The following is a 19,250-nucleotide window of genomic DNA, read 5'->3' as shown; positions in this document are numbered from 1 at the left end:
GAGATGGAGTCTCACTCTGTTGCCCAGCCTGGAGTGCAGTGGTATGATCTCAGCTCACTACAACCTCCGCCTCCCAGGTTCAAGCGATCTTCTTGCCTCAGCCCCCCTAGTAGCTGGGATTACAGGCATGCGCCACCATGCCTGGCTAATTTTTGTATTTTTAGTAGAGACAGGGTTTCTTCATGTTGGCCAGGCTGGTCTTGAACTCCTGACCTCAGGTGATCCACTGGCCTCACCTTCCTAAAGTGCTGAGATTACAGGTGTGAGCCACCACGCCCAACCGATTTATTTTTATGTTTATTTTTAGTAGAGACAAGGTTTCGCCATGTTGCCCAGGCTGGTCTTGAACTCCTGGGCTCAAGCGATCCTCCCACCTCAGGCTCCCAAAGTGCTGGGACTACAGCCGCAAACCATCACACCCGGCCTAGGCATAAGTCTTCTTCCAGGGAATTTTTTGCTTTTAATTCTGACCTCAGCCTACATAGAAAAATAACTAAATTACACTCCACTTGCTCACTTATATTCAAATGACCCTGTGCCCATAGCAACTTCTCCAAGATTTAATTTCCTCATCTAAAAAGTGTGCACGGTAATAGTACCTGCCTCACACAGTTTTGTGTTAGAGAAATGTAGGTAGAGTACTCTAGGCCCTTGGCCTTGGTTGCCCCCTTCCTTCAGGGTGTACCAGTGAAGTGCGCAGGCTCTGGAGCCAAGCTGTCTGGATTCACATCCTAGCTGGACCACTTATTATCTGTGTGAAATAAGTTGAAATAAGTTATTTTCTCTCTGTGTCTCAGTTTTATCACCTGACAAAAAAGGATTATTATGGTATCTACTTCATTTTTTAAAAATTCTTATTTCCTTCTCCAAGTTGTTGGTAGGGACGTATATACTTCAGGAGGTTGTGAGGTTTCAGTAAGTTATGCATTAGTCATTGGAACAGTGCCCAGCATACAGTAAGTGCTTAGTAAGCATTAACCATTATTTATCATTATTTCCTTTCTTATTTCTGCAATCAGAAGATGGTGATTGTGCCCACTCCCTCCACACACATGATATTCTCTTCTCCTCTTTTTCAAGAGTTGCACATAGGCCGTCCCCACCCATGTGGAGGGACACACTCCAGGGTGTCCATGGGAATCTTCACAGCTTGGACCCAAAGCTGAGCCCATCCTCTGGGTGTGGCTTGATTCATCCAAGAGGAGCAGTGACAGTGGGAGTGAAGATTGACTGGATTGGTGTGTTGGTGTTTTGGGTAACATTGGTGGTGATGATGGCAGTGGCAATGGAGATGAGGCTGGTGATACTGATCTTGGTGAAGACAGTGGTAGTGATGATGATGTTAGAGACAGTGATAATGATATTGATGATTCTGATCACCATCATGGTGGTGGTGATTCTGAAGGTTCAGGTGACAGTGATAATGATGATTGTGCTGGTGGTGGTGATCATGACAGAGACAACAATAACAATCATCATATCGTGATGGTAATGTCATGACTAAATTTGTCATTTAGTCACAACGATATGGGTGATGTGAATGAGAGTGATATTTAAGCTGAGAGGAATAGAAATGATGACGATGATTATGGTGGTGATTTTCCTAAAAATGTTGGTGATTATTATGATGTTAATAGTGGTCATGACAACTAACCCACGTGGATACTGGTTGATGACAAAGTTTAACCACAAGTATTTTATTCATTCTTTCAAAACCACTTGTTGGGTACCTATAGGGCCAAGAACAAATGGAACACTGCAGGCCTCAATTGCTCCTGAAGAGATGACAGGGCCCTCACCCTCTCCTCTCCAAGAGCTCTCCTCCCCAGCCCACAGCCAACTCTGAGTGGGATCGCTGGCATCCAGCAGACTGTCCTTGGTTTTGTGTCTCCTTCAGGTCAAGGACTCTCCCTCTAAGCAGAGCCCTGGGGACTCCACGAAGAAGCAGGATGGCCTAGTCCAGATTGCACCAAACCTGACTGTGATCCAGTTCATTAAAGGTAAGTCAGCTCAGACCAGGTTATGGGGAGCCAGGGCCAGAGGGGCCCTCGAGATTGTCAGGATCCAGTCCTTCCTGCCTTTCTTGATTCATCTTCTCTACCTGCAGACCCCTCATGAGCACCATCTACTCCTTGTGAGTCTTTGCACATGCAATCCTCTCTGCCTGGACCATCATTTTTTATTGCTTTCAAAACCTTCCCTATGGGCCAGGTGTTGAGGCTCATGCCTGTAATCCCAGCACTTTGGGAGGCCAAGGTGGACGGATCACTTGAGGTCAGAAGTTCGGTACCAGACTGGCCAACATGGTTAAACCCTGTCTCTACTAAAAATACAAAAATTAGCTGGGCATGATGGCGGGCACCTGTAGTCCCAGCTACTTGGGAGGCTGAGGCAGAAGAATCACTTGAACCCGGGAGGTGGAGGTTGCAGTGAGCCAAGATCACACCACTGCACTCCAGCAGACAGAGACTTCATTTCAAAAACAACAACAACAACAACAACAAAAAAAAACCTTCCCTATCTCTCTAGGTCCAGCTCAAAAGCCACTACTTTCTCCACATGTCCAGCTCTCCCAGCCAGCAAGGCCACTTCCCTCCCTCTTTGGTTCTCAGAACCCTCAGGGCTTCTAGATCAGTTCAGATCTGAGCCTGTGCTCCTGAAGGTCAGGCCTGTGCTGGCTCATCTATGACCCTTCCTCTCCTCCCACCCGCCACTAAGCCTGCAAATGGGAGGCCATCAGGAAATTGTCAAATTCCCAGACACTGGCATGGGCGGAGAGAGCTCTGGGCTAAAATCCAGAACCTGGGCTTTTGTCCCTGATCCCCGCTCCTTTCTGGGCCTCCGTTTCCCCATCTGTATAGCCAGGAGTAGACTCAATGATCTAACATCCTTGAGGCTATGATCCTGAGACTACGAACTCAGTCTATCAGTAACCAGAGTACACATTATGACCAGGCCATTCTTTCTCAAGATTATGACCCCAGGGGCATTGATTGAGTGTCTGCCGTGTGCCCACCTCTTACAGAGCACTGGATGGCAGGTCAGAAGACTTGGATTTGAGTCCTGCCCCTAACAGTGACAAGTGTACAATCTTAAAGGAGTTAGTTTCCTTTTCTAAATTGAGTTTCCTTATCTGGAAGATTGGGTCAATAATCCTTGCTCTGCCTGTCTCAAGGGCTATTATGAGAATCAAATGAGATGAAAAATGGAAAGCCTCTCTATGCTATTAAAAAAACTGTACTTATATATAAGGTACAATTATTTCAATTATTACTCTTGTTCCACCGTTATTCTGACCATGCCCTAGGGTAGTAAATTGAGCTGCCTGTGGTTTAGGAGGGTATGTCCACAGGAGTTGCTTCATAGTCCTTACTGAGGATTTCTGCAACAGGAAGGAATTAAGCCTATTCTTGGGAAGAGCTTCCTAAGATTTGATGTTGGGGCAGGATATGGTGGCTCACACCTGTAATGCCAGCACTTTGGGGGACCAAGGCAGGAGGACCTCTTGAGCCCAGGAGTTTGCGACCAACCTGGACAACATAAGGAGACCCTGCCTCTACAGAAATAAAAATAAAAAATAAAGAATTAGCCAGGCTTGGTGGTGCATGCCTGTGGTCCAAGCTACTGTGGAGGCTGAGGTGCGAGGATCGCTTGAACCTGGGAGTTTGAGGCTGCAATGAGCTGTGATCTCACCTCTGCGCTCCAACCTGGGTGACTGAGAGAAACCCTGTCTGAAAAAAAAAAAAAAAAAAGACTTGATGTTGGGATATCGGTAATCTAGCTCCCAGTTTTTTCAGCACTCCCAGGGAAAGAGAGGGCTTGGACTCCGTGCATGGTGCTGGGCCTAGAGGCAAGGGCCGGGACTCCCTAGCCTCAGGCCACCCCCAGATGCCATTAGGCCCCAGCACTCTGCGCTGCTGAATTGCTTATTAATCACTGTTTGGGCTTCTGCCCGGAGGGAAGCTGCTGAAATTGGAACCTAGAGCAAGTGTTCTAGGCCAGATTGTCTCTGGTGGTTTCAGCTTCTACATGAGCCTGGAGGGAATCAGGTCAGGGGTGCCCTCAGGCCCTGTGGCTGGTGAGCCAGCCTGGCTTCTGCTGAGCTCCAGGGGCCAGTCTGACTCTAGGGCCTGGCCTTGACCACCTGGTGCCACAGGGAAGGCCGAGGGAGGAGGAACCATGGTCCTTCAGCTGGAGGTGCCCTATACTCTTGGGGAAAGATAATCCCTGAGCTAGGAAAGGCCCCTGTCAGATGCGGGAGACAGTCTCTGAGCTGGGGGAAGCCCCTGTCTAATGCGAGAGATACAATCTCTCTGATGGAGGATACGTAGTCCCTGAATGGAGCGAGACCCTGCCTTGTCTGATGGAAGAGACCTGACCTCTGCGATGGAGAAGGCCCCTGTCTGATAGGGGAGACGTAGTCCTTGAACTAGAGGAGGTTCCTGTCTAATGGGGGAGACATTGCCCTTGAGTTAAGGGAAGCCCCTAACTAATTGGAAGAAGCGTAGTCCCTAGACTGAGGGAGAACCTGTTCTATTTGACAGAGGAAACCTGGCCTGTAGCTGGGTGAGGCTTCTGGCTGATGAGGAAGACAGAGTCACTGACTTGAGGGAGGCCCTGGCTTGTCTGATGGGGGAGACACTGTGCTGTGCTAAGGGAAGCCCTGTCTCATGGAAAAGATCTGCCTCAGAGCTGGAGATGGGCCCTGGAATTCCTCTGCAGGTAGCCCTATCTTAGTGAAAGGCATAGTCTCTGCCCTCCAGGAATTTTCCATCTATTCCGGCGCCAGGCTGTGAATGCTGAGGAGAGATGGGGGATGGCTATAAAGCACACTGCAGTGATCAGTGCAGGAGAATGGACTGGAAGCAATCCATGAGATGGAGCCCTCTGGAGTCAGGCAGCCAGAGAGGCACAGGATGGGGGGAGGAGGATAGAAGGGAGAGTGGACTTTGTACTAGGAGTCAGGAGACCCTAGGAAACTCCTGGCCCTAAACTGGCCTCTGGATGAACTTGGGCGAGCCCCTGTCCCTCTCTAGACTCTACCATGCAGTAGGGACACCTGTACAACCTGGACCATGGCAGATTGAAATTCATGGCTCAATATAAGGCCTCAGATGCCCTGGCCAGAGCAGCTCATGGCAAGAAGGCTGAGCAGCTACCTGGGGTCAGAGCGAGCCTCATACCTCTTCACTCTAATGCTAGTTAAATGCATGGTGTGCAGCAAGGAGCCAGGGACAGGAGGCAGGCCTGGCACAGAAAAGGGGGAATTCCACAGTCCCCACCCACCCCTCCTGAACTGTTTGTCTTTATTTTCTGGCTCCCAAGGAAACAGATCCTAACCTGGCCCAGGGGGCTAGGGAACCAGCTGGCTTGGCTCTGCTCTGTGGACAGACAGAAATCTTCCCGTGACAGAGGCCCTGGTCCTGCTGCTGCAGGAACAGAAGGAGCCCCCACCTGGCCCAGAGAACCCCCATGGCTCCACCAGCCCGGCCTGGCAAGTGGTTTGCTCCTCTCCCTCCATACCTTATATTTGACTTCAGTCTTGCCTACTGCAGGCAGAAACACATGTTAGTGGAGAGAGGATTTCATGTGTTGAACAGAAAGTGTCCTTGACACTTTCACCTGGGCTGTCCCTACCAATGAGCATCACTTGGCTGCTGGAGCCCAGAGAAGAAAGGACTTACCCACCCTTTTGTGCCCTTTAGTTTAGCAGACTTGCAATGGGGGCAACCTGTGAATGAGGCACCATTTTAGGAGCTAGCAGGAGACTGGGGAGGTAATTTTTTGCCAAAACAGTCACTTTTTGTCCTACCTCCAAGTATTTGCCCCTCCTGGGCCCCTACTCAATTCCTTTTCCTCCTCGCTTCACCTCCCCAGATCTCCCCCGCTCCCCATTCTTTAGGCCCTAGCTCTGTCCCACTTCCAGGAAGTCTCCCAGCACCAAACAGACTCGGATTTCACCTTCTCTGGAGGTCTTTGATTCTGCCCCAGACATACTGACATTTGATCACATATTAGTCCATATATCCATTCATACCTTCCTTCATTCCATGAATTCAGGTGCCTCCTATATCCCAGCCTCTGGAGATTTAGTAATTAACACAACAAACAAAACCCCCTGATCTTTTAAAGAAGGCTTACATTCTGGTAGGTTGACAATAAAACAGCTAGATGAGTGAAAGGTATAGTACATTAGGTAGAGGGCTATGGAGAAATAAAAGCTAGGAATAGGGAGGTCAGGGAAGGGGATTGGGGCTCTGTTTGGGATGCGAGGGAGGATGGAGGCCTGGGTGGCTTGGAAAAAGCTGTAGCAGGGCAAGATGGAAAGAACTGGGTGGGGCAGGGAAGATGAATGAATACGTAGAATAGAAAAAATGAAACGACATGGGATGGGATGGATGAAATTGAATCAAATAGGATGGCATGGACCAGAACTATATGGAACTGCATAGAATTGAATGGAAAAAAAAAAACACAACAAATAAGATATAGTCTAACTAAGTGGAACAAAATGAAACAGAAATTCAAAAATGAACTAGAACAAGGGCCAGGCGTAGTAGCTCACGTCTGTAATCCTAGCACTTTGGGAGGCCAAGGTGGGTGGACTTCTTGAGGCCTAGGTTTCGAGACCAGCTTAGCCAACATGGCAAAACCCATCTCTACTAAAAATACAAAAATTAGCCAACATGGTGGTGCACGCTTGTAGTTTCAGCCACTCAGGAGTCTGAGGCCAAGAATCACTTGAACCCAGGAGGCAGAGGTTGCAGTGAGCTGAGATTGTGCCACTGCACTCCAGCCTGGGCAACAGAGAAAGACTCCGTCTCAAAAAAAAAAAAAAAAAAAAAAAAAAAAGGACTAGAATAAATGGAATGGAGGCAAGTGAGATAAAATTCATTGCTGGTTGGAAGGAATGGAACTGCTTGAACTGAGCAGGGCAGGAGGGCAGTCTCTGCTGGACGGCTTGGCTGCCCTGCCTGCCCTGAGCTCCTCTGCACTCACCCCCACAGTCTTCCCCAGGGTGCTGCTGCAGACCCTACGCCACCCCATCTTCCTGCTGGTGGTCCTGTCCCAGGTATGCTTGTCATCCATGGCTGCGGGCATGGCCACCTTCCTGCCCAAGTTCCTGGAGCGCCAGTTTTCCATCACAGCCTCCTACGCCAATCTGCTCATTGGCTGCCTCTCCTTCCCTTCGGTCATCGTGGGCATCGTGGTGGGTGGCATCCTGGTCAAGCGCCTCCACCTGGGCCCTGTGGGATGCGGTGCCCTTTGCCTGCTGGGGATGCTGCTGTGCCTCTTCTTCAGCCTGCCGCTCTTCTTTATCGGCTGCCCCAGCCATCAGATTGCAGGCATCACCCACCAGAGTAGGTGAGTGTGTGCGTGGGCACATAAAGGCAAGCCTGGGAGGATGGGACGGGGAGGACAGGGTCCCTGGGCAAAGGCCAGGATGGCAGGGCGCCCCCTGCCTCAAATCTTGCCTCCCCAACTCTGCTTAACAGCCCTTTAGAGATTCGAATCAAGCAGTCGGGTGCTCCAGAAGGCTTCCAGGCACCACTGGAAGGGGCATGGATGAGACTTCAGGGGCAGAAACTCTCAAGCCTGGGAGGGTGTGGAGGCTGAGACAGGGCAGAGCCATCCATGGGATGGCATCTCCAGAGTGACCAAGCCCTGTGGACCCAACAGAGATGGGCCAGAGGCTGCATCACAGGAGCCAGGACCCAGCTCAGCCAGAGGAATGGCCTGCCCAGGAGGGAGCATGCTCTCCATCCCGGGGACGAGAGGGGACAAGAGAGTGAGCAAGGGGCTGGATGGCCCCTATCAGGGAGGCTGCACAGGGGACTCAGGCACTGGGAAAAGATTGGACAGCAGACCTCTGATACTTTGGGTTTTAGAGCTTGGGAGCTAAATAAAATTCTGATATTCCATGACTCTAAAATTACAGAATTCTTTTTCCACATCTGTGAGGCAGCACCTGCCTCTGCCCTCCGGGAGGAAGTCTCTTGATTTCTCTCTCTCCAATTCTCCCTCACACCTTCACCCTTGGGAGCCTTCTTGGAGAGGATGTTGGAAGTCACATTCCTGCCTCTTCTCCAGAATGATTTCATTTTTCCTGGAAACTGCTCCAGGCTTAGATTGGCCCAACACTCAGCTAGAATTTCCCAACTTTCTCCGTCCCCACCCCTTCCTTGGCATCTTCTGCCTCCACCCATGTGCCAGCTTTCATCACCAGGAGTCCTCCTGCATGGCTGTCGGGGGCTCAGCTCAGGGCCAAGGAGCACCCAGCCCTTCCCCGTCTGTCCCAGGTCCCACCCTTGCTGATCTCTCCCCCATCTCCCCTCCCTCCTCCCCCTTTCATTCTCTGCCCCTCTTTTCCCACATAGGGAGGCAACTCTGCTCTCTAGCCTGGGGCTTCCCGTGTGCAGAGCCTTGTTCTAGGCACTGCAGCGGGGGTTTAGCCACGTCCTCAGGAAGTCCCTGGTCTGAGGAGGGAGGCAGGTCCTCAATCAAATGATTTTTAGAGTAAAAAGTAAATGGATATTTTACCACAATTTTTTAAATATGCATGGGAGAAAAAGTCAGCTCATCCCACACGCCCCATCTCTCTTCTCCCTTTCACACCTTAGCTTTGACATCTCATGTCACCTGTGTTCTCATCTAAATTCTTGCGATTTATTCACTAAGCTCTGGGTTCTAATTCACTGAAGAGACCATCTGGGACCAACTGAGCTAGGCAAGAAGAACTTTCCATATTCCTGCACAACCGCAGGTACTAACAGCTGCAAGAACCGAAGGTCTCCCTTCGCTCAGCGTCTTCCCATGTTACGTCTCACTGAATCCCCACGGGATCTCTGTAATGGGTCCTGTTATTAGCCCCATTTCACAGATGAGTACAGCAAGGCTCAGAGAGGTGAAGTCACCCCACAGCTGGAACAGGGTAGAGCCTGGAGCCAGGACTGTCCCCACCAAAGCAATCAGCTCCAGGTGGTCAATAAGAGCGAGGAGCGGAGGAAGAGCCCCCTAGCTCTTATCTGCTCAGCCTTCCAGCTGCTAGCAGAGGGTTCTGGGAAGTGCTTCACCCTTGGCAGAGTCCCCTGGCACTGCCTCCTGATGGGCCCTCAGCTCAGAGAGTGCCAGCCTTCCCACTCCACCCCCACCCCGACGGAGATATGCCAAGACGTTGTCAGACACACACGAGCACTGTCTGGCAGAGGAGGAAGAGGAAATATTTTGTGGCTGATGATCTTCCTTCCCTCTCAGATGGAGTGCCCCCTCACCCCAGGGAGGGAGAGGAGCTCACTTTGCCCCATGCCCCACTTCCCCACTCCACACCCTGGCTAGAGACTGTCTCCAGCTCCTGCTCACCCTCTTCCCCATGGAACTGACATTTCACTAAGCACCAGTCCCAGCCTCACTGATCATCTTGGGCCTCTGCCCCACACCCACCCCAAGCCCAAGACAGGGACCTCCAGCTTCCGCCTCTGGCCTCCTCCGCAGCCTGGCCACTGGACCCCTGTGTGACCCTGAAAGGCACAGCCTCTCTGGGCCTCTGTCTCCCTGGCAGGTTAGCTGTGCTCCCCACTAGCGTGAAGCCAGGTGACACTGTGAGTCCCAGGGGCCACCTCCCTGCCCTCCTCCCAGGGTGACCTCCCCCTCAGACTAAGCCTCCCTCTGACCTCTGCCCCTGCCCACCTTCACCTTGCCCTGGCCACCTGGAGCTGGGGCACCCTGGGGATTTGGGAACAGGCTCTTGGAGGGAGGCAGGTGGGACTAAAATGTGCCCTGGACACAGTGAACAGGGTGGTGGGAGTGAGACTGCAGGATGGCCATGACAGGCAGAGAAACTGAGGCCCAGAGAGGCAGGAACAGGCTGGAGATCCCACTGGTGGTCAGGTCTCCTGATCGGGTCCCACACTCATAGCTCTGATTTTCTGAGAAAGGAAGCAATCATTGATTTTCGGAGAAAGGAAGCTCATTGAGGGAAAGATACTCTTCATCTGACACTAACTTCTGGGAGGAATTGATCTTGTATACCCTGTAGAAGGGTCACTGAGGTGCAGAGATGTTTGAAGAAGCTCAAAGGCTTGTAGGATTGAGGGGGCCTGTCTCCATACTTGCCCGTCTTCATTGCAAGGAGCTCACTATCACACCATCATCGGGAAGCCCTGATGATGAAAATCCTGTGTGGAGCTGAAATCTCTGGCCATTGCTCTCAGCTACAGGGCCGAGGAGGCCCCAGCTAGTGGCCTAAGGGAGGGAAGCCAGGACAACCCTACTGGCCTTCTCTCCCACCAGTGCCCAGCCTGGGCTGGAGCTGTTTCCAAGCTGCATGGAGGCCTGCTCCTGCCCATCGGACGGCTTTAACCCTGTCTGCGACCCGAGCACTCGTGTGGAATACATCACACCCTGCCATGCAGGCTGCTCAAGCCAGGTGGTCCGGGATGCTCTGGACAAAAGCCAGGTGAGTCAGGCCTCTCATGGCAACATCTGCCCCTCAGGGCTCTGCCTGCCATGTCTCTGTGGGCCTGTCATACTCTCCACTTCTGCATGCTCTCACTCTGTAGCTCTCTTCTCTCTGTCTCTCCTGTTGGCAGATGTAGAACATTATTCTCTCAATAAGCTTTCATTGGCCGGACGCAGTGGCTCATGCCTGTAATCCCAACACTTTGGGAGGCCGAGGCAGGCGAATGACTTGAGGTCAGGAGTTCCAGACTGGTGAAACCCATCTCTACTAAAAATACAAAAAATTAGCCAGGCGTGGTGGTGTGCATCTGTAATTCCAGCTACTCAGGAGGCTGATGCAGGAGAGTCACTTGAACCCAGGAGGTGGAGGTTGCAGTAAGCCGAGATCATGCCATTGCACTCCAGCATGGGCAACAAGAGTGAAACTCCATCTCAAAAAATAAAAATAAAGCTTTCATTGCCAGCCTGGGCCCAGGGCACAGAGGTGAATCATTCTGGCTTCCAGATCTCTGTGCAGGGGAGATGCAAAAGGAAAGAACTCACAGGAATTCCAGAGGTGCTGATAGGTAAGACAACTGGTCCCTACAAGTACATACAAAGATGAAAAGAGACACATCCTACCTGGGTGGGGCTGGGTCCCAGAAGGCTTCATGGGAAGTGGCATTTGTGCCAGACATTCAAGAATGAATGGGTAAACTAGGACTTGGGAGGGAAGGGCTTTCCAGGCAGGGGGAAATGCCCTCAGCAGAGGTTTGGAGGAACACACATGCGCAAGCATGCACACACACTGTTTCTGTTGGAGCAGAAGCACAAGCGTTCATGAAGGGAAGGCAGGGCCCAGAAAAAGAGGGGCCTTGAATGCCAGGCCAAGAGTGGGGACTTTCTGGAGAGCAGTGGGGAGCCATGGATGGGTTTTTAGCCAGGGAATAACAAGTTCAGATCTGTGTTTGATCATGCTTGAGGCCATAGTGTGGGGGCAGGCGAGCAGAGTACAAGATAGGACACAGAAGGCTAGCGAGCATTCAGTCAGTCAGTCAGTCCACAAACTTTCACTGATCTCTTCCTCTGTGCCAGGCCCTGTGCTGGGAGCTGAGGACTCAGAGCCAAGGGGCCCAGTGGGGAAATGAAGGCAATATAATCAGCAGCAGTGCATTCTGAATCTTAGGAGGGCTAAGACCAGCTGGTTCCTCCTCCCCCTTTTCCTGAGTTCCCCAAAATGACAAAGGGGGACAATGTCTGCCTTCTCAGGCCCCCAGGCTGTAGTGAAGCCTGGGGGATTTGTGGGGGCAGCAGCATCAGGCTGGTGGTTATGACAACATCTCCCTCTCTCCAGAGTCCTCCCACCTCCCACCCTCCTGCTGGGCATCAGCATCTAAACCTGAGGTTCCTCCAGGGAGAGATCTGGGCTGCACTGGCTGGTGCAGAAGAACCTGTTGATGGTGCATAGTCCTTCAGAAGCCAGCCAGACACCACCTGGGCCGGAGAGCCCTTCCAGAGGCCCCCAGGCCTTGGCAGGTGGAGCAGTACCTGGGGATATGGGACCCGATTCAAATTCCTCTTCTGCCTCTAACTGACTCTGTTACCTTAGGCAAATTATTTAACCAGTCCCTCAGTTTCTTGGTCTGTAAAATAGGGGAAATATTACTGAGTGCCTACTACAGAGCAGGAATGTGCTGAATAAATGCTTTACCTGGATGAATTCATTAACTAGTAAGCAAAGCGCCACATTATCCATGAAAGCACATAGCACAGTGCCTAGGCAATTTTAAATACTCAGTAACACACATTCCTATTACACCCATTGTACAGATGAGAAATGGAGGCCCAGGAAAGGACCAGACATTGCCCAGAGTCTCAATACCAGGGCACCAAGGCCCTGGCCTCCCAGCCAGCCGCCTCTTTGGAGCATCATGGAGGCTTGGATTTAGGTGCAGTATTTGGAGGAGGGTGCAGCTGAGACCAGGCCAGCACTCAGGGACTGTTGTCACACTGGCCTGGAATTGTGTCTTGACATGTCTGCCTCCTTCGATTGTGAACATCTTGGCTCAGGGATGGGTGGCTCAGCGCCCAGCACAGCTGCTCAGTAACAGCTTATGAGTGCATGAGTGAATGAGGTAAGATGGGGCAGGTGGGCGCCTGCACAGGTGCGGAGCTGAATGCTCCGGGGGAATGAGACTCTGAGGCGGCAGAAAGATTGAAGTCATTCATAAGAAAAACTTCCTGCCATGGAATTAAATGAATGTGAAGGGTCAGGAAAAACCCAAGTGAAGGGTCAGGAAAAACCTAAGTGAAGGGTCAGGAAAAACCTAAGTGAAGCCTCCAGGCTTTGCGTTCATCCCGACAACCCTCTGCTTCTGAGAAAAGGAGCAGGGGCAGGATGCCTCTCTCCCAGGAACCTCGCCTTAGCATTTCCATTTCTTGTCCCTCCATTGTATCTCCAGCCTGTAGTTGGAGGTTCAGGGGCCACTTTTCCTGCAGTGTAAGATGATATGCACTTAGGGGTCACACAGCTTGTGTGAAGGGTCTTCAGACCCTTGTATGAAGGATCAGCACACCTTCATCATGCACGTTGGCTCTGCCGGCCAATGGAGAGTGCCCGGTCACCCAAGCCTAAGTGCTCACATGCTCACTCTCTCTTGCCTTTCTCTGATTCCACCTGCTAAGTAACTTCAAATCTAAACCCATTTATCCATCCACCCCCAAGCCCACTCTATGATGGGCCCCTTGGCCTGCCTCCCCGATCTGGTCCCTCCTCCATGCAGCCCCCAGAACACCCTTTGTACCATCCAGTCTCATCTACCCCTTGCTTAAAATTCTCCCAAGGACCCCAGCATCCACCTCAGGGATTCCCAACCCTTTTCACACTGAGAAGTGTCAGCAGCTTCCAGGGCTGAAGGTGAGAGGCCCAGAGGGCTCCAGCTGCCCAGGCCAGCCAGCCACTTCTAGGGTTGATGGGACAAATCCCTGCACACCTATCTCCCATCTGAGGCCCTGTGTGGCTGGGGCACATGAGTCTAGAAGCTCTGGTCTATGGGAAAGTAAAGAGAAGCCCAGGCCTCTTGGCTTGGGCTGGCTTCTATTGGGTGCCTGTGGGCCCTGGCAGTCCAGATCACTTCTCAGAGTCCTTGGCTGGAGGTTTTCCTGGCTACCTAGGGAGGGAGTGCAGGCTGGGATCAAACACTCCAGGGGGCTAGCCCGGGGACATGGCCAGCCTGGGGATGTTTTCTTACAGTTGGTGTGTAGAATGTGAGGGAATGATGCTCTCCTGGGTCCCTTCCTCTTCTTCTCTACTTTCTCTCTGCTTCCCTCTCCCTGCCTACCGCCTCAGCCCAGGCTCAACTTGCGCATAGACAGCCCTTGAAGTGCCTGCTCCTCAAGCCGTCTTTGCTCAGCCAACAGGTCAGGATCTCGGACTCCCAGCCAGCTCTACCCCAACTGGCTGTGCGACTTGGGCCTCTCACAAGCCTTCCCCGCTTCAAGCCCTTGGCCAGCTGCCTGCCCTTGGAGGCTCTTGAAGTCTCTTCCTCCTCTTCCTACTCCAGGTTTTCTACACCAACTGCAGCTGCGTGGCAGAGGGCAACCCCGTGCTGGCAGGATCCTGCGACTCAACCTGCAGCCACCTGGTGGTGCCCTTCCTGCTCCTGGTCAGCCTGGGCTCGGCCCTGGCCTGTCTCACCCACACACCCTCCTTCATGCTCATCCTAAGGTGAAGGTGGGGGCAGGGCAGGGGAAGGTGGATACTAGGAGGTCCTTAACCACAGGCAGAACAAGGAATTCCAAGGGCGGAGTTCAAGAAAGGAGGCCACTTGGGTGTCCTGACCCCCACAACGTGGCCTTAACTGTGTTCATCCCATGGCAACCTACTGAGGCAAGATTTTCTCCCCATCTTGCAGATAAGAAAATTGAGGCTCAGAGAAGTTCAGGAGCTGGCCCCCGTCACATAGCAAGTGTTGGGTGGAATAGTACTGGTTCCCTGGTCCAGAGCCCAGGCTCCCCTTGCCCAGGGGAGAGGAGGACATACCTAGGGCCCTGTCCTGGCCTCTAGAGGTGAGGGCATCATACTGCAATGGATGAGCTGCAGGAGGTGCATCTAGGAAACCAAACTGTGTCAGTCTGGTGCATGACTCTGAATGCTGCTTCAAGGCTACATACAAGTGCTTATTAGGTGCCCGTTGTGGACCCAACCCATGCTGAGCACTGCCTTTTGGGCCAAGATCTTTGTGGCCCTCGTCCTAAGAATGCCTGCTCACCCTGACAAATTGTCACCTGAGTTCAAAATCAGGGTCTCCTGGGGTAAGGGCTGGGATAAGAGGACTGAGTGAGAAAAAAATAGTTTTTCTTTTTTTTTTTTTTTTTTGAGACAGAGTTTTGCTCTGTCGCCTAGGCTGGAGTGCAATGGCACAATCTCGGCTCACTGCAACGTCCTCCTCCTGGGTTCAAGTGATTCTCCTGCCTCAGCCTCCCTAGTAGCTGGGATTACAGGCACCTGCCACCACACCCAGCTAATTGTATTTTTAGCAGAGACGGGGTTTCACCATGTTGGCCAGGCCGGTCTCGAATTCCTGACCTCAGTGATCCACCTGTCTTGACCTCCCAAAGTGCTGGGATTACAGGCGTGACCCACCACACTCGGCTGAGAAAAACAGTTTTTCTATTCTCTCACTCAACAATCAACACAGAAGACTTCTGCGACCAGAAGTGTGGGGGTATTTTCCCACACACCAGGCACTCAATTAATTCTGCAGTGGACCCTAGCCAGTGTCCTCCAATTCTATTCTGACACAGTCTACCTGGAGACAGCATCAGATCCCGCAGGCTGAGCGCTCAGTCCCACAAGACTTCCCCTCCACTTTCCATGCCAACCGCAAGCCCCAGGCTGTTTTACCAATGATTCCGAACGACCAGCCATACACTGGGATTTTCACAGCCCCATCTTTGAGTTTGCTTTATTTGCTAGAGTGGCTCACAGAGCTCAAGAAAACATCTACTTAATGTTTATCGGTTTATTATAAAAGATATTACAAAGGATACAGATGAAGTGATGCATACGGCGAGGTATGGGGGAGGAGCTTTCATCCCCTCCCTGGCTGCACCCTGCAGGGACCTCCATGTGTTCAGCTATCCGGAAGCTCTCCAAAGCTTCATTATGTAGGCATGATTGATTAAATCACTGGATATTGGCAGTCACCTTAACCTTCAGCCCCTCTCCCCTTGCTGGAGGTTGGGGCTGAAAGTCTCAACCCTCTAATCCTGCTTTGGTCCATCTGGTGACCAAGGCCCAGCCTGAAGCTACCTAGGGGCTGCTCACCATCAATCAACTCATTAGCATACAAAAAGACACTTCTCACTTTGAAGATTCCAAGAATTTTAGGAGTGTATGCCGGGAAGACCAAATACATATCTCACAATATCACAGGGACCTCAGAGCAAGATAATTTCCATTTTCCTTCTCCTGGGATTATTTTATTCACTATCTACTTTCTAGGAAATTAGAAGGGAAATGGAGCCCCTTGCAAATACCAGAAGACATGTAGATCTAGAACACAAGCTGGCCTGGGAGAGAAAATAGAGGAATCAGATGCCCAACAGGCAGCCTGACTAAAAGGAGTTGAGAACACAACCTCAGGGCTGCGTGGAAACAGGCCCTGACCGCCGTGGGCCATGAGATCTTGGCCAAGTTATTGAATCTGTCTAAGTGTCAGTCTCCTTATCTGTAAAATGGGGCTAATGTACACCTCCCTCATAGGAGTGATGTGGGGTTGCCGGGCAGAATTACTGAGCCCGTAGTAAGTGCTCCATAAATGCCGGCCACTGGTGTTGTCTGGCAGCAGCCAGAGGATCGCAGGCTGTGGCGTTACAGTGGTTGGGGATGCTGGGGAAGTGTCCGACTGTCCCAGCTCCAGATCATGCCAACTGTAGGAGTAAGGGGAGAATTTGATGGGACCAGTGGGTGGAGGAAAAGGAGTGATGTCTGTGACCAGAAACATACAGAGGTCAGCACAGGACCCTGATGGTCAGTGGGTGTGTTATCTTTTATATGGGACCAGGCTCTGCAGGTTGAAAAAGGATGGGAAACGTCCCTGAGCCCCCAGCCTAGGTCATCAGATGGGAGGGAGGCTGGCTTTTGGTGGTGGGAGAGAAGGGCATAATGAGAACCCTTCAACGTTGATGCATGGCCCTTGGGGGCTGGAACCCCTCCAACCTCATGTTGCCCATGTCTCTGCTTGTTAGAGGAGTGAAGAAAGAAGACAAGACTTTGGCTGTGGGCATCCAGTTCATGTTCCTGAGGATTTTGGGTAAAGATCTTGCTTGGGACCACTGGTGGTGGTGATGGGGTCCAGATGCCCACTGTGTGCCAGGCCTGGGGCACAAGCATGAGCAGAACTCAATCCCTGATCTTAGGGCTCACAAGCCCATGGGGCGACAGACCTGGCCCAGCTCTCCTAGAGCGGGGTGTACAGGCAGAGTCTAGACAGCCCGTCAGGAAGCCACCTCAGATGGATGCAGGGGTGGGGCGGGCTTGAGGGCCAGAGAGCCAAGAGGCCCCAGTAACCCACAGCCCCTGAGGGGTTGTACATGCCAGGGAGGGGGCAGGGCAGGACGGTGGGCCTTCGTTGCCCCCTGAGCACCGCCTCCCTCAGCCTGGATGCCCAGCCCCGTGATCCACGGCAGCGCCATCGACACCACCTGTGTGCACTGGGCCCTGAGCTGTGGGCGTCGAGCTGTCTGTCGCTACTACAATAACGACCTGCTCCGAAACCGGTGAGACTTGGTTTTACGGCTTGTGGGAAGGGTGCTGGAAATACTCTCAGAGTCCCAGGCAGGATACCAGCAGGGAGGGGAGGTTTCATTTAAGTCTACCTGCTAGGTGACAGGTGTCATTATATATTCAGTGCTGAGCTCACCAGTCCTTCAAGCTAGACACTGCCCCCCTTCTTTTATAGATGAGGAAAGTGAGAGTTAAAGCAAGTAGCCCAAGGTCACACAGTTAATAACTGGCAGAGCTGGGCCTTGACCACAGAGTCTATGCAGGAACTTGGGGAGAAACAGAGGAGCAGCCATGCTGCGAGAGGGACTTGGGGTGAAGGGCTGGGGAGAAAGCCCTGTCTAGGACACAAGAGGCCTGGGTTTCAGGCCCAGCTCTGTCTCCCTCATCATGGGACTTATCTTCTCTGGGGCTCAGTCTTCCCATCTGTACAAAGGGGAACTCAAAGGAACCTGAAGGCACAGAGGCGGCTGGCCTGGGATGGATGTGGAGAGGACTTGCTAGCAGGGCTGGGGACAGGGAGCTGGTCACTTTCAGCTCTGAGGAGGTGAGGAGGGCACAGTTTCTGTGGGCTGGGACTGTCCACAGGGGGGCTTCCTAGAAAAGGAAAAGTCAAACAAGGGCTTTAATAGTTAAACAGGGGAGAGGGAATCCATTTGTTCTTGTGGCAGGTGGGGGCAATATAAAATTGTACTTGTCAGGCCCCCTGAGCCCTTGGGCTCGGAGAGAGGCAGGACCAGCCCAAGCCACAGAGCAGAGTCCAGGACAGGGCAATGAAGATGGCCAGGCCTCTGCTCCCACCCAGGGCTCCTCTGCAGAGCCTCTCCCCGTCCTCCAGGGAAGAGCCCCAGCAGAGGTCAATGTCTCCCTGAGGCCTCAGTATCTCTGATTTCACAATGAGTGATGACTGCTGATGTCCATGCCCTGGCCTGGCAGCTCTTGAGTTCAAGGGTCCCCATTCTTTCCCCAGGTTCATCGGCCTCCAGTTCTTCTTCAAAACAGGTTCCGTGATCTGCTTCGCCTTAGTTTTGGCTATCCTGAGGCAGCAGGACAAAGAGGCAAGGATCAAAGAGAGCAGATCCAGCCCTGCTGTAGAGCAGCAACTGCTAGTGTCGGGGCCAGGGAAGAAGCCAGAGGATTCCCGAGTGTGAGCTGTCTTGGGGCCCCACCTGGCCAAGAGTAGCAGCCACAGCAGTACCTCCTCTGAATCCTTTGCCCAAGATTGGGTGTCAAGAGCCCTGTGTTCCATTCTGGCTCCTCCACTAAATTGCTGTGTGACTTCAGGCAAGACACTGATCCTCTCTGAGCCTTTGCTTGCTAGTCTGAACCAAAGAGTTGTTTGGGCGTTTGCTGTGTTAGCCATTTCTGAAGCAAGAGGGTCTTCCTCCTCCTTCCCCCAGCCAGCCAGCTGTCCTGGAGCCAGGCTTTCCTGGGTGGAAAGACTGTATACCTTTCCCTAGGGCCCTAGGACAGCAAAGTGAGCCATAGTGGGCCAGGCTGCCCTCCATGCTGGGCCCTAGCCCAGGTCTGCACTCGCCTGGATCACCCTCTTTGAGCCTTAGCCATCTTCTGTCAGGTGGGAATGAACTTGCCAGCCTTCAGGCTCGTTCAGCTATGACCATCTGTGCGGTCAGGGTACACTCAGATCTCCTCCCCAACTCCAGCAGCCTTTAAGAAGTGTCACCCGGCCGGGCGCGGTGGCTCACCGGCCGGGCACGGTGGCTCAAGCCTGTAATCCCAGCACTTTGGGAGGCCGAGGTGGGCGGATCAAAAGGTCAGGAGATCGAGACCATCCTGGCTAACACGGTGAAACCCCGTCTCTACTAAAAATACAAAAAAAATTAGCCGGGCGTGTTGGCGGGCGCCTGTAGTCCCAGCTACTTGGGAGGCTGAGGCAGGAGAATGGCGTGAACCCGGGAGGCGGAGCTTGCAGTGAGCCGAGATCGCGCCACTGCACTCCAGCCTGGGGTACAGAGAAAGATTCCGTCTCAAAAAAAAAAAAAAAAAAAAAAAAAAAGTGTCCCTT

The 19,250-nt window shown here is 52.4% G+C and overlaps 1 protein-coding gene across 2 annotated transcripts in view; it reads left to right on the top strand.

Annotated features, from left to right (window-relative positions):
• The window catches only part of SLCO2B1 (solute carrier organic anion transporter family member 2B1), a 53,773-nt gene extending 35,204 nt beyond the window's left edge, over positions 1–18,569 (top strand). For both annotated transcript variants that reach the window (XM_030828898.1, XM_030828897.1), the window contains 7 exons: positions 1,898–2,000; positions 7,008–7,365; positions 10,291–10,456; positions 14,001–14,164; positions 16,690–16,754; positions 17,100–17,220; positions 18,195–18,569. In XM_030828898.1, the coding sequence (XP_030684758.1) occupies positions 1,898–2,000; positions 7,008–7,365; positions 10,291–10,456; positions 14,001–14,164; positions 16,690–16,754; positions 17,100–17,220; positions 18,195–18,375 (1,158 nt within the window). In that variant the 3' untranslated portion in view covers positions 18,376–18,569. The remainder of the gene's footprint in view (positions 1–1,897; positions 2,001–7,007; positions 7,366–10,290; positions 10,457–14,000; positions 14,165–16,689; positions 16,755–17,099; positions 17,221–18,194) is intronic.
• The last annotated feature ends 681 nt before the right edge of the window (positions 18,570–19,250 follow it).

This window comes from Nomascus leucogenys, chromosome 15 (assembly GCF_006542625.1).
Source record: "Nomascus leucogenys isolate Asia chromosome 15, Asia_NLE_v1, whole genome shotgun sequence".
Lineage (NCBI taxonomy): Eukaryota > Metazoa > Chordata > Mammalia > Primates > Hylobatidae > Nomascus > Nomascus leucogenys.
Note: the sequence above shows the minus strand (reverse complement) of the source record. Positions and strands in the feature narration are given on the sequence as shown.